Here is a 26,783-nt window from a genome sequence, read left to right as displayed (position 1 = left end):
ATGTGCGCGGCGTGTCATAAACAAATAGGCTACATATCTTTTCAGGGATTGCCAACTTCTGTTGTAGGAACAAGCCCCTGACGGTCCCCAAGAAATTGATAAAGAGTTGTGGCTTGGTAAAGCATTTAATTTTTTATAAATCTAAAATCATAATCGTTTTTGTCGCAGGTGGAATTTTACTTTTTTTAACCAATGGCACATTACAATTAAATTGTGACCATCCCTTACCCCAAACGATTCTCAATCCCTGAGTTTACACGTGTTTTTTTCAAACGGCGTTTAATGTTCATCTAACATGTGGCACTGTTCACAGGTCAGCGACGTCCATCGTGTTTGTGTAACCACTAAATGTAATTTGATGGGAACAACAACATGTGGTTGTGCAACGTAAGCAATTCGAGGTTCTGATCTCTATAAAAGCCAGTTCCTTGACTACATAAAAATCAGTTTTCTCAAGTCAAGAATACTTCGCAAAAACTTTTAAAATGAAGATCTTCATTGCCCTTTGTCTTGTTGCACGTAAGTAGCAAATTGAGCGTTGCATAAAAATGTGGTTGTATTAAAATTGTACTATGCGACGTGTTAATTTATTTTGTGCCTTGATATGATTGTACGAAGCACTTTTGCCTATTTCAGTTGCTGCCGCCAATGAGCGTATCATTAATGGCGAGGATGCCACCAGCATGGAGGCCACACCATGGCAGGTGTCCCTTCAGAGATTTGGAAGCCACTTTTGTGGCGGATCCCTCATCTCTGACATGTTCGTAATGTCCGCATGCCATTGCCAAAACACGTAAGCCTTTTACATTTTTTGTCAAATACTTTTATTGCGTGAATTACAACTTTTTATACGTGTACGCAAGTAACAGATTAAAAAAAATGTTCAAACTGTCACGGTCTTGATTGGGTGTGACCTCCAACTTTTAAACTTCTCTTATAAAGGAAGTGCATTATCTCAAACAAACCGCAAAATTAATTTCCAAGCTAAAAAAAAACATTTTTCCTAATGGCGAGAAATAAGTATTGGTCCAGAAGTTGGATATTTCATGAAACAACCTATTGTCGCTAAAAATCTTGCACAACTTTAACACATTAATTACTTTTACACGGCATGTGCATGTATTTTAGTCTCGTCACCGTCAACATGGGCTCAATTGACTACACAGCACCAGCTCAGAGCATCGCAGTTGATACCTTTGTCTGCAATCCCAACTACAGATCATTAGTTATTGACTACGATTATGCGGTGATTAAGCTTTCAGAAAAGGCCACTATTAACAAGGATGTAAGTAGACGTTTTTGCATTTGTGAGATAGACATGTGTGTTAAGTAGGTTTTTATCGTGAGGTAGTATTGGTTTGTTTCATTTTGGTAAAGTTTAATAAATGACTTGTAAACTACGATTTACATAATATGTATTCTTTATAAAGGTGGAGCCAATTGCCCTCCCAGCATCCGGAAAAGAATACCCTGGCGGAACTGCAGCTCTCATTTCCGGTTGGGGCTTGACCGTTGGTGGGGGAAACACCCTTCCTACCACTCTTCAATACGCCAACACTCAGTTGGTTGATGCTGATGAGTGCACCACTATCATGTCGAAACAGATCACCAATCGCATGCAATGTGCTGGACTTGTCGGTAACAGCGCTTGCAATGTAAGTTATATCGTTTACTTCGTCAAGTCATATAGCTTATTTGCTCACCTGTGTCTGGAAAGTTTGATCAAAGGAAAATGTTGCCAAATAGACCAAAAAAGCGGTGACGTCGAAATGCACGAACATAACGACACTAAAATATATTTTTACTGCGGCCTCTACGTTTACTAACGTGACGTGATTGGTCCATGCTAAGGTAACCAACCTAATATACTTGTACAGTTATGCCCCGGTACGCCCTATTGTGTATGAGACATTAATGATGTAATGCGCCATGGTTTATTTCATAGAAGTTAGATTGACCTAACCTGAAGATTTTGCACAATATTAGAATATTTAAAAAACGTTTGGCATATTTTGTTTCTTTAGGGTGACTCCGGTGGCCCCCTCGCCGTCCAGGACAACGGCGTTTGGTATCTCATTGGAAACACTTCCTTCGGTAGAAACAACTGCCCACTCAATTACCCAGCCGTGTGGTCCAAGAATTCCGCCGTGATCGAGTGGATCAACGGGGAAATGGCAAAATAATCTCACTACCTCACTTAACATCAACATTTGTGAACAAGTGACGATGAAATAAAATATTGAAAAAAAAAATCCATTACGTTGTCTTGTACAGAAATTTGCCAACAAATGATTGACGATTGATAGGCTATATAACATCGTGTTCCCATTTACATTAAAAACTTAAAATGGTTATTCTGTCTAAACCAGTGGTTCTCAAACCCAGGCCTATTTTAACGGTCCAAGAACACATAAAATTAACAAAAAAGGTTCATTAGTATACAAAACAATTTGGAGTCACATGATCTGAACAATACTGATTTTTTTCGCCTGGTGTAGCCTACTTTATGGGAATACCCGGCTATGTTTTGCCCTCTCTTGCTAGACGACTAAATTCGTTTGTCTAAATGTGCCATGTTATACAAAGTACTCACTGACTCTGTGGGGAGATTTGAAACACGGCTGCATTGATTTTTGGGGTACGCTAGTAAAACACAAAATGTTTGTTAAATATTTTTCAAATAACAAATATCTGGTTGTTAACTAATATTGATATCCTCATGTGCCATTTGCGCAAGACACACCAAAACACAAATACAGTAAACATAAAAACGCACAAAACGCTGTGAGAAAACAAGATACAGATAGTAAAAAAAAGAAAATAGTTTAAAAAAGAACTGTCTCGATATGCCAAGTTTCTACATTGTTTGTCATTTTGGGTAAACATATGTCGGTAAGGAGTTTGTGATCTTTAAATCACACGTTTTCGACCTGAACCCGAAACTAAAAACCCGAAACACGAACCCAGCCCATAAATGTTCGTAAATCATTGTCCAGAAAGTGGTGAATTAACGAAACAATCAGCCAAAGTGTAAAAGTTTGTTTTATTAAAATTAAGGTAATCTGACCAAAAGTCCTCGGCCAAATCTGACCAAAAATTCCGGGCTGTATTACAAATCTTTTGCTAAACGATTTAAAACAAGTATTGGAAAATTCATAATCGAGGGTCATTCTAATTTTTTTGCATACTTGTTGAATCGTAGACTCATACAAGTTCGTTAAAATCTTCATGATCACCGCAAAAAAACATGTTTTAACTCCTACTTGTTTTTAATATTCCATTGAACCCGCAAATGATTGTAGTGAATCAGAATAATCCGAGACTAAAATTACTTAAAAGTGCTGCTGTTTGATTGTGATGGTTTTGTCATCCATTTTAGTTTTCTGCGTCGCTGGAATACATGGTTAAGTCGTGGTTACCTACTCTTGTAAATAAGTTTATTCTGTGTTGTTTAAGCGGCATACTAAGGGCCAGGGGTCACCAAACTCTTTTCACTGCAGGTCAGATAAGTATAAATAATGATTTGTGCGGGCCGCATAGTTTATATGCCCTTGCACTGTCTTTCCAAACTTAGCACGCGAGGTGATTTTTATAGGGGCGCCACGATATGGTCCTTCTAAAAGTCCATTTAAAATCTGGTGATGCGACTGTTAAATTATATAGTTCAGTGGTTCTCAAACTTTTTTTTGCGACGCCCCTGAAAAAGTTTTCTGGACTTGCGGTGCATCAGCAAATAAAAGTTAATGGGGAAAATTATTATTAATGTTAGGTTTATTGATACAACAACATAAAGCCACAAAACGGAAATATCCTGCGACGCCCTTGGAAAATTGAAACGACGCACCAGGGCGCCGCGACGCACAGTTTGAGAACTACTAATATAGACAGGGTTGCCATCGACCTGGACCCCAAAATAAGGACAGCCGAAAAATTAAAATTTCACCCGAAACGAAACAAACGTTTTTGAACAAATCTTTGTATTTACACGAACCATGACATATCACAAGCCATATTTTTTGCCAGAAACAGTTTGTTCCAGCAATACCTTGTTCGTCGAAAATGCTTCGTGCATCTCACGACAGCTCAGGTCTAGATTTACTTTTACCTTTAGCAGGCATTTGACCGTCATTTCATTAAGTCTGTTCCTTTCCTTAGTCCACGGACCGGAAACAAGTGAGAACACTCGCTCCACAAACGCATTACTGACCGGAAGGGAGAAGATGATGCTAAAGCAATGGAAAAGAGTCTCTTTCAGTAAAGATCTTTATCCACTTTTTCTCAGCTTCTTCCTTGTGGAACGCATTATCTGGAATCTTCTTCAGTAGAGCACTAACAGCCGAGACCTCATCGAACAACTCGTCCTTCATTGCCATTGGCGGATCAATTTGCTTCGCCAATCCCTTAACTTCTTCGTACTTAATTGTTTGATCTCGTAGCAGGGTCCAATTGATATGCGTTGGATGCTTTTCAAATCGATACCACTTATTGATATATTCCAAAGTAATGGTGTAGAACTTTTGGAAGCTCGCTTTGAGAACCTTGGCATGCTCTTCGTCAACTCTTTTCAGTAGTTCGTCTGTTGTTGCTCCGAAAAAGGCTGAACACTGGCGCTGTGATATTTTGACCTCAAACGATTCAATTATTTCCGCTAGTTCTGGAAACAATTCATTTGACTTTTGCAGGAGCAATAGTGGTTTCTTGAAGAGCAAGAGAGCGCTGTAGAGGAAAGATACGACGACTAGTGACTCTTCTGATTTAAAGAAATTTTTCCAATATTCTTGGTGGGTGTTTCAGCGAAAGAAAATGCACTTTAAGAGGTTCCCAGAGATCGATCATACGCTCGAGTACGGCACCCAGTGTGGTCCACCGAGTCGGCGTGTGAGTTGGCAGAGTGGAGTAGCTGTTATCAAGTTGTTCACAGAAATGTTTGAGACTCATCGCCCTACCAGTTCGGCTTTTAACGTGGCTACCAATCTTCAGCACAATCGTTTTTATGTCATGTGTGAGGCGCTCTGATCTCTTTTTGGCTGCGTTATGCAAAATATGTGCAGGGCAGCCGACTGGGATAAGATGCACTGTTTTCTCTTCGCGAAAGGATGTCAGCTGTTTTAGGTCTAAGCCATTCTCTTGAATAGAGAGAATAAAGTTCATGATCTGCGCAGAGGTCTCGCCTGGCATCGATCGCAGGTCAAGAAGACGCACCCGCACCCCAACTTTGGCGTCAAAGAATCTGATGACTAGAGGAAATAACTTTACCTCGCAACCGAGATAGAGAAGGGCTGTACACCAAGTTCAGACAACATCATTTTTTGAGCATATGGAGCAAGAACACCAGTAATGATGCTTGTAGTTTTTGTCCTGGCGGAAGCAAACTTCTTTGCGATGCTGGAATCAGGGAAGATTGTTTTGAACAAGTGTGATGTACAATCGTTAGTGAGAAATGACTGCTGGTGTTTTGCAGTATGAAATGCCCAGGTTCCCTCGGCAGCAGCTGCCTTGTAGTCTGTGGTCGTTGGTGCTGATCGACTTGTAAAAAATTCACTCATCGAATGGTTTGAATTAATCGTTATGACACACTTCTTATGCTTTTGGGTATCTATGTGACTTGAAATAGCTGACCTCCCTATGGCTTCTAGGTTAATGTCACAATTACAGAGATTGCAATGTGCAAAACACTCGCCCTTCAAGTTGCGTTTGATCCCTTTAAATTCTTTCTCATAGTCGTCACGAAAAACGTTTTTGCGCTTGCTCATTTCTAATTATGCTAAGTTCAACTTAAATAACCTTATTAAAATTTAATAATATGTGCGAGCACTCCTGCTCTCATAAACTCTCTCCCTCTCTGAAACAATGATTTAAATACAGATCAATGCAGTGGTTTATGATTCTGTTAAACCTGTTTGGCTTTGTTACGTCGTTTTCGCCAACTGTTGTGAACATAACTTTGCCCAGCAAAATGTATAACAATTGTCCTGTGACGCAACAGTTAGTGTTCCATTGCGTGACAATTAATGTTCTAATGCGTGACGTCAATTGCCTGTGTACTGTGTATGTTGCAATCATTTGTAACTTGCCTCGTGGTGTACGTTTGTAAACTGCTGACAGGCATAATTTGAATTGAAGCCATCAATCTAAACTTTGATACCTTTATTTAGCAGCTAGAAAGTATAAATAAATTGCTGAGTTGATAAAGCTGCATTTGTGAATCATTTTGCTGGTAAGTTTGGCTTTGTACTGTAATGTGAAGTTTTGTTCTAAAACTGTAAATGTTTGGTTGTTTGTGCAGGATTTGTTCGGCCTTTAAAACATCATTAAATACCAAAACCCCTGTGGCCAAACAGTCGGTATGTTTACTTGTTGTGTTTCGAGTGCGATTTGTGCTTTATACGTTTTCGTTTTCATTCGCAGAAAAACCGGAATTGACCATACCATTAAAACGAATTGTCGTTCCTTTATGGTGTCCGCGTTTTTTATTGAGCCACATTGTGTGACGTTTTCGTGAAAACAGGGGAACACGCGACAGAAAACGTTACACAAAAGTTTTTCGACTGGCCGACTGTCAATTGTCTAGTACCAACGCAATCACGACGAAGATGGCAGCAGACGATCCCGAATTCGATTTAGACGACGTGAACCAACGCACGGAAGAATGGGTCGAAGCGAGTGTTCACTCCTTCCGCGATGGCGAACCCTCTACATCGAATCCGCTGGAGAATGTAGCGCAACGCCCACCCTCAGTGGATGGTTCGGTGATAAGTAGCGTGCGCACATTATCTAGTTCGGCTATCTTAGAAATGAAGCGGAGATCTAAATTAAAATTGCAAAGTTTACGTATGCGAATACAGCAGAATTATGAGTTACAGTCTATCCAAAGGGAGAGGGAACGTGTTGAACGTGAAGAAGAAAGTCGGCACCGCGAAGAAGAGCGTCAGCGCCGCGAAGAAGAAGAACTTTGTTCGCGCGAAGAAAAGGATAGACGACGAAAATTGGATGAGATGGAAAAGGCAATCCGTTTCAAACACGCACTCCACATGGCGGAGCTGGAAGTGAACTCCTACGAGGAAGACCCCGTTGAAGTACCCCTATCTGTTCCATTGGAAGGATTAGGTACGGCAGTTACACAGACCTTGATTACAAAGTCCAACGAACCAAGTAAGTCTGTTCCGTCACCTATTAAACCCAGAAAACTAGTTTTGAAACCCGAAGCCACTCCGTTCGAGCCTAAATGCCGTTGTAATTGTGCAAACACCAGTAGTGTCGTTGGCGAAGTCCGCGAATTGTCTGTGTCTGATCTGCCAGTATGTGCTTTGCCGGAGCCCCAACCGTCGACTAGTAATCAGCGACCTGTTAAGAAAGATTCTAGACTGCCACCCCCACAGATATCAAAGTTTGCCGGTGATCCTATGGAGTACCATGCCTTTATTCGTAGCTTTAAATGCCATATTGCTGAACATGTTTCTGACGACGACGTGCGCCTCAGTTACTTGCAGCAATTTTGTGTCGGTGATGCTAACGATTTGATTAAGCATTGTTCCATGCTCAGTGGAGAAGGAGGATACGCCGAGGCCCTAAAACTGCTAAAGGAAAATTATGGCAAGGATCACATCATTGCGCGCACCTGCTTAAACCAACTACAGTACGGACCGAAACTTCGCTCGGAAGACGTCCATAGCATGCAGAAATTCGCGAGGTTGATGAAGACATGTCAAGTGGTACTATCCCAAATCGAAGGCAACGCAGGTTTGGACACATTTCAAAATTTGTTGGCGATTGTGCGTCGTTTGTCCAGTGACATGCAAGAGCAATGGGACAAAGAGGTCGCCCGTATAATTAAAACATACGATCGAGAACCTAATTTCGACGACCTTACCGAATTTGTCGATAATCAAGCTGCCGTGGCAAGTTCGTCGTTTAGACGGGCCCATCACCCCGTACGGGAGACGCCTAGTGGTCAAAGAAAAAATAGGGCTGCGACGTACGTCGTGTCGTCTGAGCTGCCGGGAACTGAAGCCCCGCAGGCTCGCTGTTTGTTTTGTACAGGGCTCCATGATTTGACCACTTGCAATTCGTTTGAAAAGAAGCCTGTCTACCAACGATACGAATTTGCACGAAGGCAAAGACTGTGCTTTAAGTGTTTGCAGAAAGGACATAATGCAAGAGATTGCAAGGAGGAGGATCCGTGCAAGATCTCCGGTTGTGATTCCAACTCTCATCATACGCTGCTACATCGGGAGGTTTCTAGAGCAGAAGCCAACCGCAGTTCTGCTCCTGAAGAAAAGGTAACCAGTGAAGTTAATTCATTTCACTTGGCGTCAGATTCCAAGCCCTCTGCAATATGTGGCAATACCAGTATATGTGGTGATATGTACATGAATATCGTACCAGTTCGGGCGCGAAATGGCAACATAGAATTTCTCACTTATGCATTTTTGGACTCTGGTGCCACTAAATCTATGTGTAGTCAACGGCTAGTGGATGCCCTACACTTGCAAGGGGAGTCTCGTACTGTATCGCTTCGAACTGTAGGCCACGAGCAAACTATGCCAACAAAAATAGTTTCCCTGTCTGTTGCTCCTGCCTTCGATGATGGACCTAGTATTAATCTTAACAGTGTAATGGCCATCGATAAGCTTCCGGTAAAAACTAACAAGTTACCATCAAAGACTAAACTGAAAAGGATGTCATACTTGCGCGGTTTAGAGTTTCCACAGATCGAAGGTGGAGAAGTGACACTTATGATTGGCGTCGATGCTCCTGAACTGATGGTTTTCCAGGAGACGCGCTGCGGCAGCCGCGAACAACCCATTGCAGTAAAAACGGCCCTTGGGTGGTCTTTGTTGGGGCCATCGTTTGTGCCCACCAGCGGAACACGCATTGATTTAAACTACGTAAGTAGTTTTGACGACAACGTGAGCAAAGAGATCGACTGTCTGTGGAGAACCGATTTTTCTGATTTAACCATAATTGATGACAAGAGAATTTCGCGTGAAGACCGATCGGCGTTCGAAATTATGAAACGGGACGTGTTGCATGTAGACGGCCATTATCAGTTGCCCTTGCTGTGGAAAGGAAATCAAACTCAACTTCCGCCAAACCGCGTGTTGGCAGAAAGAAGACTCCGTTCTCTCGAACGAAGACTAAAGAAGGACGAGAAACTTCGTGAGCGATACGTTGGCACTGTGGAAACCTATATCCAAAAGGGATACGCGAAAAGGATCTCTTCGCACGATCGCGGCCAAAGTAAACGAGAGTGGTATCTTCCACATCACCCTGTTTTGCACCCGCGCAAGCCTGACAAGGTGCGCGTCGTGTTCGATTGTGCCGCAAAGCACGCAGGCGTTGCATTAAACGATGCCCTAATGAGTGGCCCAGATCTGATGAACAACTTAGTAGGCGTCCTGACAAGGTTCAGAAATGAACCCGTGGCGGTTGTGTCAGACATTGAATCCATGTTTCATCAAATCCGGGTAAGGCCAGAAGACACTGCGAGCCTTCGTTTCTTGTGGTGGCCCAAGGGCGATCTGTCCAAGCCAGCGGAAGACCACGAGATGACTGTACATCTTTTTGGCGCAACATCCTCTCCGAGCTGCGCCGCTTTCAGCTTGCTCCAAACTGCGGAAGAGTTTGGCCACGAGTTCAGTGCTGCAGCTACTACAGCGCTAAAATCAAATTTCTACGTGGACGATTGCCTTGCAAGCGTGGCGACCGAGGACGAAGCAATTATGTTGGTGAAAGACTTAGGTCAGCTCCTGCAAAGAGGTGGCTTCCACCTAACCAAGTGGATGAGCAACAGTAATAGAGTTTTACAATCAATTCCTTCTGACGAACGGTCCAAGATGGCGAAGAATCATGATCTTAATTCGGACGTAGCTGGAAGAATTTTGGGCGTGTTTTGGAACGTCCCAAATGACGAATTTGGATTTGATGTGCAGATGCCGAATAAGTCGCTGACGCGCCGTGGAATTTTGTCTGCCGTCAGTGCGCTGTACGACCCCTTAGGTCTTGTTGCTCCTGTTACAGTAAGTGCCAAAATACTTTTGCAGGACCTTTGTCGTCAAGGGTTAGGATGGGACGAAGATATTTCAAATGAAGATGCTAATCGTTGGAGAAGCTGGATGGAGGGACTTCCTATGTTAAGCCAAGTACGGGTTCAACGCTGCATTAAACCTCCTTCCTTTGGAAAGATAGTTAAGATGGAAATGCACCATTTTGCTGACGCATCGTCTTCGGCCTACGGGGCAGTTTCTTATCTGCGCCTTGTTAACCACAATACGCAGGTGCACTGTTGTTTTTTGCTTGGCAAGTCACGACTTGCACCGATACATACGGTATCCATACCACGTTTGGAGTTGACGGCAGCGGTGCTAGCGGTTAAAATGGATGGCTTTCTGCGACGAGAGTTGGGCTGTCCCGACTGCGAATCGACGTTCTGGACAGATTCCATGTCGGTGTTGATGAGCATTAGGAATTCTACAAAACGTTTCGAAACCTTTGTAGCAAACCGACTGGCAAAGATTGACAGTGGAAGCAGAAGTGAGCAGTGGCGACATGTTCCATCCAAATTAAACCCTGCCGACGACGCCTCACGTGGCTTGTCTGTGAAGAAAATGGTGAATAACAACGTTTGGCTAACCGGTCCACGGTTTCTTTGGGGTGACGAATCTACTTGGCCTAAAGAAGAAGAAGTTTCAAATAGAGATGATATTTTAATGGAAGCAAAGAAGGTCAGTGCAAATTTTACGTGTGGAACCGCTTGCGAGACGGATTCTATCTCAAAACTGATCAATCATTACTCCGATTGGAATCGCCTACGACGTGCAACCGCTTGGTTGTTACGGTATAAGCGCGTTTTATTGTCGAAACGGTGTGCAGATACAAATACGACCATTCCGAAGGGAACCCTTCAGGTTCAAGAGCTTCAAGAAGCTGAATTGGCACTGTTTCGAATTGTGCAACAACAAGCCTTTCCAGAGGTGCTTGAAAATCTGCGAAAAGGCAATGGTCAGTGGAAGAAAACGAAGAACTCTCGAACGTTTGACAAGCTTGGCCCCACCCTTAGCAACGGTCTCCTACGCGTTGGAGGGAGACTTGAATTGGCCTCTATTTCGGATGATGCGAAGCATCCTATTATACTTCCAGGCAGACATCACCTCACCGACTTACTGATTGTCAAGTTTCATAAGGACGTAGGTCACTCAGGAATGAGTCACACCTGGTCTGAAATCCGTCAAAAATTTTGGATTATAAAGGGCGGAGCCGCTGTACGCCGTGTGTTGGGCAATTGTGTGTTTTGCAGGAAACGAAATGCGCCCGTTGGCGAGCAACTTATGGCCAGATTGCCGATTGATCGTGTGAACTCCCATAGCCCCGCGTTCACGTACGTTGGCGTTGATTATTTTGGACCGCTAATGGTGCGCCAAGCAAGAAGCCAAGTGAAGGTGTACGGCTGTCTATTTACCTGCATGACGGTCAGGGCAGTGCATCTGGAGGTAGCTGACAGTTTGTCAACGAGTGCTTTTATCAACTGCCTGCGAAGATTCATCGGACGACGTGGCAGACCAACTAAGATTTGCAGCGACAATGGAACAAATTTTGTCGGAGCCGTGCGTGAGCTAAAAGAGGCTATCGGAAGATGGAATCAACAGAACATTGATGACTTCTTGAGACAACAGGACATCCAATGGTCTTTTAATCCTCCTGCGGCAAGCCATATGGGTGGCGTCTGGGAAAGAATGATCAGGTCTGTAAGAAGAGTTCTTTCTGCGTTGCTGACGGCACAAAGCGTGACCCGCGACACCCTTGAAACGGTGCTTGTTGAAGCGGAGTCCATTCTCAACAGTAGACCCATTGTTCCAGTGGTGATGGATCCACAATCGGACGAGCCGCTGACTCCCAATCATTTAATTTTGTTGCGTCCGTCGCCCAACATGCCACCTGGCGTGTTCGTGAAGAAGGACTGTTACGTTCGCCACCATTGGCGACAAGTGCAATACCTGGCTGACCAATTTTGGCGTCGCTGGGTGCGAGAATACTTACCCACTGTCATTGAACGACAGAAGTGGTTTTCGAAGCAGAGGAACGTCGAGGCAGGCGACCTAGTGTTGGTTGTGGACGAATCCATTCCGCGAGCACGTTGGAGAATCGGCCGAGTGATTTCGACCTTTCCGGATGCGCATGGTGTCGTGCGCTCTGCACTGGTAGGAACCGGTGCCACCTCCGTCAGACGACCCATCACCAAACTGTGTTTAGTGATGGACTCCCGCGGTGATTGCGCGACCGGCAAATTGTAAACTGTTTGCGATGTTCATTTTCGTTCGTTTTGTTCGGTATATATTCAACGACGTTTTGTGTTTTAGAATGTATGCTCCCCTGGAGATACATTCGGGTGGGGGTATGTTACGTCGTTTTCGCCAACTGTTGTGAACATAACTTTGCCCAGCAAAATGTATAACAATTGTCCTGTGACGCAACAGTTAGTGTTCCATTGCGTGACAATTAATGTTCTAATGCGTGACGTCAATTGCCTGTGTACTGTGTATGTTGCAATCATTTGTAACTTGCCTCGTGGTGTACGTTTGTAAACTGCTGACAGGCATAATTTGAATTGAAGCCATCAATCTAAACTTTGATACCTTTATTTAGCAGCTAGAAAGTATAAATAAATTGCTGAGTTGATAAAGCTGCATTTGTGAATCATTTTGCTGGTAAGTTTGGCTTTGTACTGTAATGTGAAGTTTTGTTCTAAAACTGTAAATGTTTGGTTGTTTGTGCAGGATTTGTTCGGCCTTTAAAACATCATTAAATACCAAAACCCCTGTGGCCAAACAGTCGGTATGTTTACTTGTTGTGTTTCGAGTGCGATTTGTGCTTCATACGTTTTCGTTTTCATTCGCAGAAAAACCGGAATTGACCATACCATTAAAACGAATTGTCGTTCCTTTATGGTGTCCGCGTTTTTTATTGAGCCACATTGTGTGACGTTTTCGTGAAAACAGGGGAACACGCGACAGAAAACGTTACAGGCTTTCTAGCTTATGCTTCAATTGATTTTCATTTATCACTCTTGATTACAAATGAGTGTACAAGGGAGCGTCAGACATATACAATCATTGTATTGTGATGTTTTAATTATGCTATATGACATCACAGACTAATCTGTTTGCTTCAGTATTTTGACTGAACGTTATGAGAGATTTTTCCGCGCTTTGGGCTCATATCAATTGTCGATAAAAGTGGCACAGAATGTCCACTATGTGTTCTGTCCTTAAAAATAAGACAAAATAAGGACACAAGTCAAAAATAAGGACATTTCTTAGAAATAAGGACAGTGCATATTTCTAAGACACTGCCCTTCAAAATAAGGACAAATCTTAGAAATAAGGACGGTATGGCAACCCTGGATATAGTGTGTAGTTAGTCTGATCTTACGAGCAATGTCTGTATATTAGCTCACAAAGAACAAAAAAGGCAATTGTTTGCAAACAATTAACGGGAGCGTGCCGTAAAAAAAAGTGACCTCAAATGCCCGCGCTGACTCGCGCGCCGCAGTTTGGTGACCCCTGCTCCGGGCCATTGAGGTCGAGTGAAACATGTGGCAACTTTCCCATCAACAAAGAAAAGGAGTAGAGAAACCGATCAGCTGTCGAAACAAGCGCCGGTGACGGATATATACATGCACGTAATATTTTAGTTCGTGTTCTAAACCAGTTCGAGCAAGCAAGGATCCGTTTATCATGAAGTTTCTCGTCGTTTTCTGTCTTGTGGCATGTAAGTATTTAAAAATTTTGCAAACCCTTTTGATTTGTGGGACTCACATATGTAACTTCTCGTTTAAAAAAGATATTTGCAGAAAAGTTGTGTCCAATGCTACTATAAAAAAAAAATCTTTTTTTCTCTCTTCTTTTTAGTTGTTGCTGCCAATGAACGCATTATCAATGCGGCAATGACGCAGTAAGCATGGAGGCCACGCCATGACAGGCTTCTCTTCAAAGATTTGGAAGACATTCTTGTGGAGCTTCTGTTATTGCCGAAATGTTTGCAATGACAACTTGCAATTGTGAGCAAACGTAAGTTAATGTACGTAAATCTGTATCTTATTTCTGAGCTAAATTTCTTCCAAAAGTCCGTACGAAGTTTTTTCCTAAGTTGGTGCCTTTGTCGTATTACATGTCACCTGTTGAAGCAATGTTACCTTATTTGCCAAAAAATGAAACAAATTTTTAACTTCTCTTGGAAGTAACAACATAGTAAACAAATAAAAAAAACATTTTTTTAATAAAATATTAACGTTTTTTAGCAACGGGTCCAAGTGGGATACGACATGCGGCGAAGCAATACATTAATCATATTGTTTTATTTTTTTAAGCCTAAACTGGTATGGTTTGAATAGTTAGTTGGTAAATTAAAACAGGATTTTCGAGCTTTTTAAATCTAAACGGGTTACCTGCTTATTTATAACTTCGTCTTATTTTTCCAATCTAAATGCATTACTTGGTATATTTAAATAAGCCTACCTAGCGATAACCATGAAAGTAGACTAAGCCCACCTCGCGTGATTGTAGTTTTTAAAGGCTCTGGGCCAGAAGCATCTTTTGTATTTACCGGCACGTTTATCGAACCTAAAGCTAAAATGAGAAAGAATACGAACAAGACAAGAAATACGCCAAGTCAGGTACGCGACAATCAAAGGCCGGACCACTTACGTAAAAAATCAGGGCGTTTGTTGGTTTTAATTGCAAGTAGAAACTCCGAGTGTTTTAGCGTTTTTAGGGAATAAATAAATCTTTGCAAAGTTGGTTTGCTTTGCGCGTATTTGCTCTGAAAAATAACATATCGCGCACACAGAAGGATGCAGTTCAGTAACAGTTCTTGGCCATCAGTTCCAAATAAACATAAAATTGCACGAGGTCTAACATCAATTAACAGTTTGCTCGAAATCCACGCAGTAACATTTTCCCAATACTTTGCAGTTACAGTGCATGAGTAAAAAATATGTAAAAGGGTTTCTGGAGAATCTTTACAGAAAACGCACTGTTGTGAGGGTATTTATTAAATAAAGAACAGAAACGATACTAGGGCCTTTACAATAACGCCACCAAGTTTTACTTAAACTTAAACGCATGTCTCGCTAGTTGGGGCTATAAATATAAATTGCGTTACTACCCGATGTAGTTGCGAAATGCAGGGCAGGTACTTGGCCGAATGGTCCGGCGCGCCTGACCCATATGCAGACATAAAAAACCCTGATCGGGATTCGTCCCCGGGAGAGTCCTGGGTTCGAACCCCGTGAAAAAAAAATATAGTTGCGAAATGCATCAAGAGACTTAATGCTAGTAGGGATGAACTTTCTTTGTGTTAGGTCACAACAACCTCACTAGTAGGCGATAGGTTACATAACGTGAGAACGCAGTTGTCTGTCTGCCGAACAAAGTTATTTTTTACATCATTTTCGAGCATTGTGTGCGTCGAATTAGCCAATCGTGTGCCGCCTTTTTTATAGACACTCGTGGGATAAACAACTTCTGGCAATGGGAGTGTGTAACAGGCCATAAGCCAGGTTAAGTTAAAACCTAAAACCGGAGGGGGTTGCCAGGTAAAAGCAATAAATCGATTAGTCAATTCTGTTCCTCAAACAGCGCCTATCGATCAAACAAATTCATAATTATGAATCCGTTTAACGAAAAAACGGTTCTGAATAAAAATGTCAACTGTAGCCGACACATACTGCCGCTAGTGGCCATGTAGAATGCACCCGCCGTGCCCTAGAGTTAGGCTTTTTGGAGGACATGTCCTCCTTTTTAACATAAACCAAGTTGTCCTCCAAGTACAAGAAAAAGTGCCCAAATGTCTTCCTTTTTAAAGAATTTTTGATTACCAAATACCTAAGTGACAATTATTGCTTTTAAAACAGCCGTTTTTAAAGAATAGAATTGAATTTAAAATTTTTTTTAATTACTGACCCCTGTTGTAGAAACAAGTCCAAGGACGTCCCCGAGAAATTACTTTACATACCCCTCATGGACCATCCCCTACTCAAACGATTGTCAATTCCTGAGTTTGCACGTGTGTTTTTCAGACGTCGTTTAACGTTTACCTAACACGTGGCACTGTTCACAAGGCGTTGACGTCAATCGGTTTTGTGTCACCACTAAACTTAGTTTCATGGGAACAATAGCATTTGGTTGTACGACGTAAGCAATTTGAGGTTTTTATCTCTATAAAAGTCCGACCCTAGACTACATAAAATCACTTTTGTTAAGTCAAAAATACTTCGCAAAAACTTTTAAAATGAAGATCTTCATTGCCCTTTGTCTTGTTGCGCGTAAGTAGCAAATTAAACGTTGCATAAAAATGTGGATGTATTAAATTATGTTACGCGGCGTGTTAATTAGTTTGTGCCTTGATATGATTGTACGAAGCACTTTTGCCTATTTCAGTTGCTGCCGCCAATGAGCGTATCATTAATGGCGAGGATGCCACCAGCATGGAAGCCACCCCATGGCAGGTGTCCCTTCAGAGATTTGGAAGCCACTTTTGTGGCGGATCCCTCATCTCTGACATGTTCGTAATGTCCGCATGTCATTGCAGCCAAAAGTAAGCTTACATTTTTTGCCAAACACTGTATTGTGTGAATTGAAACTTTTTTACACGTGGGCGTGTAAGAGCTGTTTGAAACAAATTGTTTAAACAGGCACAATTTTGTATGGATGTGACCAGGGTTTTTTTAAGGTTTGGTTTAGGTGACCGCTAAGTAGTTTTAAGAGACCGCAAGTGTTTCATTTAAATACCAAAAAATAGCCATATTTGCTTAAACAAATTATTTATTAGGCTACTGGCAAATTTTGGGAAACCGCTGGAGAAATTTGTTTCGGTCCCCCAAAACACCTTAAAAAAACACTGGATGTGACCTTCAACTAACAATTTTTTTTCAAAGCTAATAGCTTGTGTATTATCTTAAACAAACATCGAAATTAATTTCCGGATTAAAAAACATTTTCAAAAAACAACAACAAAGTATTGGTCCACAAGTTCGATATTTCATGAAACAGCCCATTGTGGCAGAAAAACTAAATGCATCTTGCACAAGTTTAATACAGTAACTACTTTTTTCACGGCATGTTAATGTATTTTAGTTACGTCACAGTCAACATGGGCTCAATCGACTACAGATATCCAGCTCAGCAAATCCCAGTTGATACCTTTGTCTGCAATCCCGGTTACGGCCGATTTACCTTTGACTATGACTATGCGGTAATTAAGCTTTCAGGACCGGCTACAATTAACAAGGATGTAAGTAGACGTTTTTGCATTTGTGAGATAGACATGTGTTTTAAGCGGTAGTTTTTATCGTGAGGTAGTGTTGTTTTGTTTTATCCTGATATAGTTCAAATCATGACTTTAAAAACTTGAACAACGCTTTACAAACCTGTATTCTTTAAAAAGGTGACTCCAATTGCCCTTCCACCATCCGGAAAAGAATACCCCGGCGGAACTGCAGCTCTCATTTCCGGTTGGGGCTTGACCGTTGGTGGGGGAAACACCCTTCCGACCACCCTTCAATACGCCAATACTGAGTTGGTTGATGCTGATACGTGCACCACCAAAATGTCGAAAGAGATCACCAATCGCATGCAATGTGCTGGACTTGCCGGCAACAGCGCTTGCAATGTAAGTTGTATCGTTTACTTTGTCAAGTCATAAAGCTTGTTTACCCACCATGCATTTCCTGAAACAAAGTTTGATCGATGGAAATGTTGCAAATCGAGTGAAAAATAGTAGCGTCGTCGAAATGCACGAACATAACGACACCAACATATATTTTTTCTGCAGCGTCCGCATGTACTAACGTGACGTTATTGGGTCATGCTTAAGTAACCAAGTTGTTTCACCTGTACAGTTATTGCCCCGGTACACCATGTTGTGTATGGGACATTGAAGATATAAAGCGCTTGTTTATTTATAATAGTTGTCCTAACCTAACGATTTTGTTGCCAAAATTATGCACAGGATTAAAACATTTAAAAACCGTTTGCCATATTTTTGCATTTTTAGGGTGACTCCGGTGGGCCCCTCGCCGTCCAGGACAACGGCGTTTGGTATCTCATTGGAAACACTTCCTTCGGTATAAATAACTGCCCACTCAATTACCCAGCCGTGTGGTCCAAGAATTCCGCCGTGATCGAGTGGATCAACGGGGAAATGGCAAAATAATCTCACTGCCTCACTTAACATCAACATTTGTTAACAAGTGACGATGAAATAAAATATTTGAAGCAAAAAGTCTTACATTGTGTTGTACGGAAAAAAATAATATCCCCATTAAGGTACCAGTCCAAGAAAAAAGTTATGTAAAAAGGGGCCGTTTTTGCAAATCGTTTTGGAGCCACATAGTTTCAACATTGATACACAAACAAGAAATTAATTTTCTCTCCCCTGCTTCATTTTGCCTCATTTTTGCTGCAAAGTAAGTATGTATATGGTTACATGTGTAACGATATACGTAGAATGACAAGCGTAATTTATTTTTTTTGCATTAGGGGCGATTCAGGAAGGCACTATAATGGGCTATGTTGGTTATTCAGAAAATAGTTTGTTAAATATAGTTTAATGGAAAAAAATAGTGCTCTAAGTAATACCGATAACGTTCTATTTATGGATCTTAAATGCGCACTCGGCGCAAAATCACAAACACATTAAAACGAACAACGCTCCGAGAAACCAAGCTACAGAAACGAAAAAACTTTATGAAACGAAATTTTTACCATTGTATAATAACATGTCATTCAAAAAAAAATATAAGATACATTCGCTTTTTTGAGAAATATGTGTTTTTTATTGAGATCTTTTTTTACCAACTAAGCAATTAAAAATTTAAATCAAAATATTAACAAATAAATATTTGCGCGACATTCCTTTTCAAAATCTGATTGATTTAAACAGCTATACCGGTCATACGCAGTCGTGTCGTGAAAGAACTTTTCATTACGTCAATCGCTCTTACATTGGGATGGCGTTTTATCGGAAGGTGTCACGTATAACCTAAATCATATATCCATTATAAAATCCTTAAATGTGTTTCGTTATTTTAATAATTTTTACAGTATTTTGTTGTAGTTAATTTTTTGAGGTAACGCTTTATAAGAAAATTGCCTTTCAAGATATTCCATTATCCTAGGCCTACCATATTTCCATTACCAAAACGGAGGTCACATTGTTTAAAAGAACATAAAAAACCTACTTTTAGGCAGGGTTGGTTAACGATGCCTATAAGTCGACTCAAGTCAAGTCAAATGAGGTTCGAGTCTCAAGTCAAGTCAAGTCATTAGTGGTTCGAGTCAAGGCAAAAAAGTTTTTGCAAGGAAAGGTTACAGGTTTGGATAGTTATTCTATTTGAATGGTTCATCGCGACTTTTTTAGTGAACAAATCTCATCAACGTCCTTTTCTTAGGGTCAGCTTTAATGAAACATGTTAATTGACACTCATTAAACAGCGTGGACAAGAACGTCAATCTGTTCAAAGGAGTTTTTGAAAACCCAAAATTTATATTTTTACTACACGCGCTAGAGCAGCGGTTCTCAACCAGTGGGCCATGGAAGCATTTTTATTGGGCCACAGACCAATCAAATAGAAACCTTTTTTAAGAATTTACTTTCATTTGTGTCGCTACACTCAGTTTTACAAAAATAATAGCTTTGGAGAAATTGGGAAAGGATGTAAAATAATTTAAATTAATCTATTTACGAAATAAAGTTACTTTGAATTTCTGCAACACTTTATGTTTATGATGTAATAAACTACTTTGTGATTACAATAAAGCCAGATAGCAGCATATCCCTTATCAATTTACTCGGTCATAACTGAAAGTACTTGCTGTTTTATGAATTTTTTGCATAGTTGTTTTGAACTTATAATCTGTTTGAAATATGTTCTGCATTTTTTTTCTGAACCTATTTTATAGTTGTTTTTTCTTTCATAAAAATTTACTGGGCCACAGAATTTTTGAGGAATGAAAATGGGCCACGAAAGAAAAAAGGTTGAGAACCACTGCGCTAGAGCGTTTGTACAGTAATATAAACGCTTAATAGCGAATACCTGACCCTGACATGTACTGCATTCGCTTACCTTTAACCAAGCAATAAGTACAATGCTTAATCTCAGCGTTAAGAAACTTTGTGCATGTAGCAGCGACTTCGTTATGTTAAAATTGAGCAAAAATAACTTCACATGGCAAAGTAAAGTGCTGCTGTTGTTTGGTTGAAGCCAACTGAACAGGGGATCAATTATTAGAAGTTTCCATTTTGTTTGTGAAATAACGAGTCGGAGTCCGAGTCGAGTCTCTAGTAAGACGAGTCAAAGTCAAGTCGAGTCTTTTCACAGCTGAGACTCGAGTTAAGTCAAGTCTTTCAAACAGGTGACTCGAGTCGGATTTGAGTTTCCCCATCACTGCTTTTAGGATCCCTAAAAAGCTGACGTATGGTAGGCCTCCATTTTATCCCGATAAAGGCGTTTTGTATTGGACGTCGAAATGTCGATTATTTGTAATAAAAACTGCTGGAAGAGAAATACTCGTTTTTGTAGCCTTCGATTGTAATGTATATTTATGGCTTTTGTTAAAAATAAAGTTGAAATTTCAGTACGATATAGGCAAATACCGGATCGTGTCACCGAAAAAATCAGTCTGCTTTCATTATTGGTCATACAAAAAAAAGGATATTAAAATTTTACTTGTGCACACGTTTAAGTGGCTATGCGGGCAGCGTTTTGGTCCCAACCTGCGAAGTCGCAATTAGGTCTGTAAAACAATTTCAGCGAGTCGGCGATCACATCACGGTCCTAAAACATATATTTTAACTCTAATTGATTTCCTACCGTTTTATTGAGCCAGCAAATGGTTTAGATAAGGCAGAATGTCCGTATGTAAGAGAAAATGTCGTATGTAAAAGAAACTGAAGGCGCTAAAAACCTTTGTAAAAATAAATTCTGTGTAAATACTGTGTATAACGATTGATTCTGTTCGACCCAGGGTTTTATATGGGTTTTAGATTGTTTTGCACAAGCTGCGGGCGGTTTCACCATGCGTTTTAGTTTCCCTCAACACTCGGCTGAGTCGATCGTAGTTACCTACTGTGGTCAGTGAGGTCGTTAAACATTTGGCATTTTTCCCATCAACAAAAATAGAAGTTGAGAAACCGATCAGCTGTCGAAACAAGTGCCGGTGGCGGATATATTCATGCACTGCAGGGTAATATTTTAGTTCGAGTTCTGTTCGAGCAAGCAAAGGTCCATTTATCATGAAGTTTCTTGTCGTTTTCTGTCTTGTGGCATGTGAGTATTTTGGAATTTTGCAAACGCTCCTCAGTAATTTGTGGACTCACATAGGGGGGAATTTTTCCAGCAACTATTCACAAGTTTTATTTTAACATAATTATATAATAAAAAACAAAGCTCTTTTTTTAGTTGCTGCTGCCAATGAACGCATTATCGGTGGCAATGATGCAGTAAGCATGGAGGCCACGCCATGGCAGGCTTCTCTTCAAAAATTTGGAAGTCATTTTTGTGGAGCTTCTGTTATTGCCGAATTGTTTGTAATGACAGCTTGCCATTGCGAGCAAACGTAAGTTAATGTAAATCTATATCTTATTTTTGAGCTGATATTATTTAAAACAACGGTTAAGTGGGTCAAAATGACTGTGCTGTCCGAAGTTGGTGGCTCTGTTGTATTACAGATCACCATGTTGGAGCAACGCAAACTCATTTGCACAAAAAACGAAGCAAATTTTTTAAAGACTCAAAAAAATTTACAACTTCACTTGAAAGTAACAAAAACAAAGTCAAAAATATATGTTAAAAAAACCTTGGCTAATTGAAATATCGTCGTGCTTTTAGTGATGTTACAGTCAATGTTGGTTCAATCGACTATCGCTATCCAGAACAATCCATCCCTATGGAATCATTTACTTGCAATCCGAATTGGCGTCAATTGATTATTGATTTCGACTACGCTGTGATCAAGTTGACATCCAAACTGTATTTTAACTCTAACGTAAGTTGTACCTTGCCACGCTTGAACTTTTTCAGCTAAAACGACTTTCTTTTGACATCATTCTAAACGAAACTTTTTATGACGGCTTTTATAAAATTGTAAATGAACTGTATACTACATTGGATTTTACTTTTGAGTTGCTTTTGCTTGGTCTCACGTAACGTAAGGCAAACCAAGCTTTTTTACATTTTCCAACTTTAAGGCCTTACTGCAAGCACGATTTTATCAGCCACTACATGAAAACTGTGTGTTTTTCGGTTGTATTAGTTTAATAAAAAGACAATAACCATAACCGACAGGCAAAAACATATTCCGTATTTTTTAGGTTCAGCCAATCGCTCTTCCAGCTTCGGGCCAGGAATTCCCCGGTGGCACCCCCGCCCTTATTTCCGGCTGGGGCTTGACCGTTGGTGGGGGCGACACTGTCCCGACCAATCTTCAGTGGGCCAACACCCAGCTTATTGACCCAGCAGACTGTCTGGAACGTCTTGGTAAAACCATTACCCCGAGAATGCAATGTGCCGGCCTTATGGGAAATACTGCTTGCAACGTAAGTTGGTGACATTGGTGGTTTCCAAAGACACACGGCTGTCGGTTTAAATCCCATTCAAACACGCCTTACACCAACGCAGTCATTATAAAAGAAGACACAATAGATATAAACAATAAAAATGGAAAACATTCGGTAAAAAAGTCGTTGGTTAACCCTAAAGATGAGTTTATACGCCAAACCAGGGGTCGGCAACCTTTTTTGTCTTGCGGACCGTTTTTAAAACTGAAATTTTATCGCGGGGTGACCTCCAAAAAAACTACAAATATTCAGCAATTAAAACGACTAAATTAGTTATCATCCCTGAAATACATGGGCAAAATGTTTTAAAGCATTTAACCTGAAAAAGTATACGGCCTGGCGGTTGCCGACTACTGCGCTAATCGGTAAAAACTTGCTTATTTTTTATATTTCAAACAATTAAAAATCGCGATTAGAAAGAAGAAATAGATTTTAGATTGATATATTTATGTAGGTGATATGATTTCTATGTCTTCACTTTAAGGGTGACTCTGGCGGCCCACTTGTGGTACAAGATGACGACGGAAAATATTTGCTTGTTGGCAACACGTCATTTGGAATTGTAAACTGCCCAACAAATGCGGCATCAGTGTGGTCCAAGAATTCTGCTGTAATTGAGTGGATCAACGGGATCACGGGAATATAACTCACTTATCATTGCCTTGTTTGAACATGTGATGATAAAATAAAATGCCGTAAAGCAAATGGTTCTCTTTTTTGCGTTTTTTTGCGTAAGACTGACGTCTTGCATCAACAAGCCTAAAATGATAACTCGACAAAACGTCAAAAAGCAAATTCATATGAGCTTTTTCAAGTAATTAGCCAAACTTTAACACCAATTTAATTGCGTTAATATCGAGTTTTGTTTAATTGTTTGTACTGTACTAGGTTCGACCTTTACAAAGTACACACTCACAAGTTACACAGTTTGCACACGGAGAGCTATTTATGTTCAAAAACAAACACCTAAACTATTGACAAACATGCTACATATGTATTTGGACGTCACTTGCTACGGTGAGAAAGAGTGATGTCACAAACATTTGTGCTTACAATCAACGAAATAATCATAAAATATCGACTTACAAAAAGTTCACATTGCCCATGGATAAAAATAATTTTTTTCGTGTCCAACTCACAAAAAGGGGTCTTGTATTTTTTAAATTACCCGATTTATCGAGTAGTTTATGTTTTGGTGACCTTAGCCCGAAATAACGGCGCGCACCAAAACACCTGCAAATATTCCCGCGATGCCGAGAATAGACTATGTGAAGTAGAGAAGCTGTCGATGACGTAGAAAGTACGTCAAACGACAACAGAGGTATATATCTATGGTTATTTGGGATGAACTTCACTGTTGAAGTTTCTGCGCGAAGAGAAATCAATTCTGCAAGATGAAAGCTCTCATCATTTTAACGTTTGTTGCATGTGAGTTTTTTGATTAAAATATGCGAGTTTTAAAGGGTTAAGGCAGCGTTTCTTAACATCTTTAGCGCTCGTACCCTTTGAGCTTTCATGAAAATTTTTTCTAAACTTGTAATAATAGGAATTAAACTTAGTGTATTTATAACTTATGTGTTGAATATATACATTAAAACAGTCTTGTAAATTCAACAATATTTACAGCACACCAACAATCAGTAATTCAAATCAGTCAAATAACATATAACAACGTAAGTTGGTACACATTCTTCACAAATATGCCTAAATAGCGCATAATTTCACACTGTATGTCGTACCCCCTGCTTTGATGCTTCGTACCCACAAGGGGTACATGTACCCCTGGGTTGGGGTGTCCAAAAGCATGTTAAATTGATAGGGATCCAGTCAAAAGATTCAAACAGGTTAAATGTGAATTGGTTTAGGTAAACGTGTCACATATAACTTTACGCCCCACTTCACTGCCAGGTTTAACATAACTTGATCGTAATCTTAATTTTTTAGTGGCTGCTGCATCTCCTACTGACCGCATTGTGGACGGCACTGATGCTACCACTATGGTTCCGTGGCAAGCCTCACTACAGAGAATGGGCAGTCATTTTTGCGGTGGCTCGGTCATTTCTGATACATTCATTATGACGGCATGCCATTGCAAACTGGATAATGTAACGTAAGTTGTACTACGTCTTAGGTTTTTATATATTGGCATGCGTCAGTGATAAATGTAAGTAAGTATATTTTTTTGTTTCCGCGGGATTGGTGTGTGTGAAACTTAGAATATTATTTTTTCAAAGCTACAGAAACAAAAGGTTAAGAACCTCTGCTGTACATATTAAGGTATTTAGGACAATAAAAAGGCGTACAATGAGTAAATAAATTAATAAGAAATGTCATATGTCGGATTTACTTATTTAATGTTTTTTTTTTACTTTAAAATATTTAAAATGAAATAAAAAATGTTCCAACGCACCAGCGCCCAGGGATGGAAATTAAACAAACCTTACTAACAGAATGTGTAGTAAGCTTAGATACCTAATTATCTTGTATTATCTACCCAAACTTGTGCGGTGTTTTCAGAGATATAACTGTACACCTTGGGTCGATGGAGTTAAATTCGCCAGACCAAGTGATACCAATGAAAACCTTTACATGTCACCCAAACTGGATGCGACTGTTAATTGACTACGATTACGGAATCATTGAGATGGAAACCCCAGCAATGTTAAACGACAGAGTGGGTTGCTTCTCGTATCAAGAAAAAATTGCGAATTCATAGGCAATAGTCTCGAACGATTTTTTTAAATAAAGATGCAAGGCACCTAACTAAGTTGAAATTCAGTCATAAGGCGTAAAAGCACATAGATAATTGACGATTGTTGAAATTCCTACATTACGATTACGATGTATTCACTTTTTTCTCAAATTTGATTTTAAAATTTAAATCCTTTTTTTGGCAAAACGTATTTACTTGATGTTTGTTTAAAAAATTCGGGAGCATTGAATATTTCTCAGGTGCAAGTGATTGCTCTGCCATTTAAAGACATAGAATATCCGGCATACACCGAGGCATACATTTCGGGCTGGGGATTGTTGCACGGAAACGATAACGAACTTCCAAACCACCTCCAGTGGGCAAAAACTCAGCTTCTTCCATCAGAAGGCTGCTTTTCAATACTCGGAAAAAGGCTTACCCCAAGGATGCAGTGTGTTGGTGGTATGGGCAATACTGCTTGTAGCGTAAGTACTCTTTTTCATTTCATAAAGTTCCCAGTTTGCTCTTAAACTTGGCAGAGCTACTAAAAGTCAGCACTTACAGTAGAAAAGGTTAGCTAAATACCGATAGATGGCGTAAAGGGCGCAGTTATTTAATATTATAGTGAGTCTGGGATAAGGTTAGGGACTAAATTTGACACAAAGAACTAGGTTTTTAGGTTAATTTTATTGTTATTATTATTATAAAACCACAAACCAACCCTAATAGCCCTAACCGCCAGCATTTTGCACACAAACTACATTTAAAATATTTAAGTGCGTTACCTACCGGAAATGAGCAAACCTGACTACTGCATGTGAGTTCTTACGTTAGTAGCTCCACCCTGTAACGTAAGCTCACGGCCCAAATCAGTAAGTCCGACAAAGTTACGTTTAAACAAAAATGATTTCCTGGCTTTACTATCGATTACATTGGTTTCGCAATTTCACTATGGCGAAAAATCTAACTTTTTCGCATTGAAGTCCAATATCTATGGTAAATCTAACTTTTTGTCCCTGGGAGCGGGTTTTCATGAAACAAATTCGAGTTTGGGCTTGTAGGTCTACTTTTAAGTTCGAATTTGGGTTCTCGGATCCGCACACTATGCTATTTACCTTTTGCCTCCGTCTCATGCCTGGAATAGTTATTGGACTTCAATGCAATTGTTTTTTGTATTTTACCGAGAAGGCGCTATATTGCTCGAAGTCATGGTCGTGAATATGAACATTTGTTTTTCCGTATGCCGAGGATAAGAAAAAACAAAACTACAACTAGACTGACTCTTTTATTCGATTTGTTCTTTCAGGGTGACTCAGGTGGTCCACTCGTCATACAGGAATCTGATGGCACTTGGATTCTTGTGGGCAACACTTCATACGGTATTGCTAAATGCCCAATACAAACCAACGCTGTGTGGTCCAAGAATTCCGTTGTTATCGACTGGATCAGCTCGATAACCAGTATACCACCCCGCTAA

General features: G+C 40.4%; 5 protein-coding genes across 9 annotated transcripts; all 5 read left to right on the top strand.

Annotated features, from left to right (window-relative positions):
- Positions 1-485: 485 nt before the first annotated feature.
- On the top strand, positions 486-2,183 carry LOC145210298 (chymotrypsin-like protease CTRL-1). The gene is made up of 5 exons (XM_080079978.1): positions 486-519; positions 637-760; positions 1,129-1,285; positions 1,431-1,655; positions 2,025-2,183. Exons 1-5 carry the CDS (start codon positions 486-488, stop codon positions 2,181-2,183), a joined length of 699 nt encoding a protein of 232 aa, XP_079936104.1.
- Positions 2,184-5,915: 3,732 nt separating this feature from the next.
- LOC145202694 (uncharacterized) lies at positions 5,916-12,831 on the top strand. Of its 3 annotated transcripts, none has more exons than XR_013853324.1 (2): positions 5,916-12,704; positions 12,774-12,831. XR_013853324.1 is itself a non-coding variant. In XM_080075727.1 (2 exons), the coding sequence occupies exon 2, from the start codon at positions 6,594-6,596 to the stop codon at positions 12,288-12,290; it is 5,697 nt and encodes a 1,898-aa protein (XP_079931853.1). In that variant the 5' UTR covers positions 5,916-6,217; positions 6,287-6,593; the 3' UTR covers positions 12,291-12,831. The 3 variants fall into 3 exon arrangements, 2 of the variants coding, with proteins under 2 accessions (XP_079931853.1, XP_079931864.1); XM_080075727.1 differs by having other exon boundaries at positions 5,916-6,217; positions 6,287-12,831; XM_080075738.1 differs by having other exon boundaries at positions 5,916-6,344; positions 6,409-12,831.
- Positions 12,832-12,954: 123 nt separating this feature from the next.
- Positions 12,955-18,272, top strand: LOC145202775 (chymotrypsin-like protease CTRL-1). 3 transcript variants are annotated; one of them, XM_080075813.1, is made up of 6 exons: positions 12,955-13,767; positions 13,908-14,056; positions 16,437-16,593; positions 17,133-17,289; positions 17,443-17,667; positions 18,052-18,272. In XM_080075813.1, exons 2-6 carry the CDS (start codon positions 14,032-14,034, stop codon positions 18,208-18,210), a joined length of 723 nt encoding a protein of 240 aa, XP_079931939.1. In that variant the 5' UTR covers positions 12,955-13,767; positions 13,908-14,031; the 3' UTR covers positions 18,211-18,272. The 3 variants fall into 3 exon arrangements, with proteins under 3 accessions (XP_079931939.1, XP_079931940.1, XP_079931941.1); XM_080075814.1 differs by having other exon boundaries at positions 13,908-14,066; XM_080075815.1 differs by having other exon boundaries at positions 13,908-14,076.
- A 3,019-nt stretch (positions 18,273-21,291) lies between these two features.
- LOC145210282 (chymotrypsinogen B-like) lies at positions 21,292-23,260 on the top strand. The gene is made up of 5 exons (XM_080079977.1): positions 21,292-21,325; positions 21,458-21,614; positions 21,887-22,043; positions 22,369-22,593; positions 23,099-23,260. Exons 1-5 carry the CDS (start codon positions 21,292-21,294, stop codon positions 23,258-23,260), a joined length of 735 nt encoding a protein of 244 aa, XP_079936103.1.
- A 748-nt stretch (positions 23,261-24,008) lies between these two features.
- Positions 24,009-26,783, top strand: LOC145210266 (chymotrypsinogen B2-like). The gene is made up of 5 exons (XM_080079976.1): positions 24,009-24,042; positions 24,559-24,724; positions 25,132-25,288; positions 25,567-25,791; positions 26,613-26,783. Exons 1-5 carry the CDS (start codon positions 24,009-24,011, stop codon positions 26,781-26,783), a joined length of 753 nt encoding a protein of 250 aa, XP_079936102.1.

The sequence above is a fragment of the Phallusia mammillata genome, chromosome 1, assembly GCF_965637545.1.
Source record: "Phallusia mammillata chromosome 1, kaPhaMamm4.hap1.1, whole genome shotgun sequence".
Classification (NCBI taxonomy): Eukaryota; Metazoa; Chordata; class Ascidiacea; order Phlebobranchia; family Ascidiidae; genus Phallusia; species Phallusia mammillata.
Note: the sequence above shows the minus strand (reverse complement) of the source record. Positions and strands in the feature narration are given on the sequence as shown.

Excerpts from the sequence above, each read along its gene's own strand:
- LOC145210298 (XM_080079978.1), top strand. The coding sequence starts at position 486 with ATGAAGATCTTCATTGCCCTTTGTCTTGTTGCAC. Across the intron at positions 520-636 it reads TGCCCTTTGTCTTGTTGCAC|TTGCTGCCGCCAATGAGCGT; the intron begins GTAAGTAGCAAA and ends TGCCTATTTCAG. Across the intron at positions 761-1,128 it reads GGATCCCTCATCTCTGACAT|TCTCGTCACCGTCAACATGG; the intron begins GTTCGTAATGTC and ends CATGTATTTTAG.
- LOC145202694 (XM_080075727.1), top strand. The coding sequence starts at position 6,594 with ATGGCAGCAGACGATCCCGAATTCGATTTAGACGACGTGAACCAACGC.
- LOC145202775 (XM_080075813.1), top strand. The coding sequence starts at position 14,032 with ATGTTTGCAATGACAACTTGCAATT. Across the intron at positions 14,057-16,436 it reads TGCAATGACAACTTGCAATT|TTGCTGCCGCCAATGAGCGT; the intron begins GTGAGCAAACGT and ends TGCCTATTTCAG. Across the intron at positions 16,594-17,132 it reads GCATGTCATTGCAGCCAAAA|TTACGTCACAGTCAACATGG; the intron begins GTAAGCTTACAT and ends AATGTATTTTAG.
- LOC145210282 (XM_080079977.1), top strand. The coding sequence starts at position 21,292 with ATGAAGTTTCTTGTCGTTTTCTGTCTTGTGGCAT. Across the intron at positions 21,615-21,886 it reads GCTTGCCATTGCGAGCAAAC|TGATGTTACAGTCAATGTTG; the intron begins GTAAGTTAATGT and ends TCGTGCTTTTAG. Across the intron at positions 22,044-22,368 it reads AACTGTATTTTAACTCTAAC|GTTCAGCCAATCGCTCTTCC; the intron begins GTAAGTTGTACC and ends CGTATTTTTTAG.
- LOC145210266 (XM_080079976.1), top strand. The coding sequence starts at position 24,009 with ATGAAAGCTCTCATCATTTTAACGTTTGTTGCAT. Across the intron at positions 24,043-24,558 it reads CATTTTAACGTTTGTTGCAT|TGGCTGCTGCATCTCCTACT; the intron begins GTGAGTTTTTTG and ends TTAATTTTTTAG. Across the intron at positions 25,289-25,566 it reads CAGCAATGTTAAACGACAGA|GTGCAAGTGATTGCTCTGCC; the intron begins GTGGGTTGCTTC and ends AATATTTCTCAG.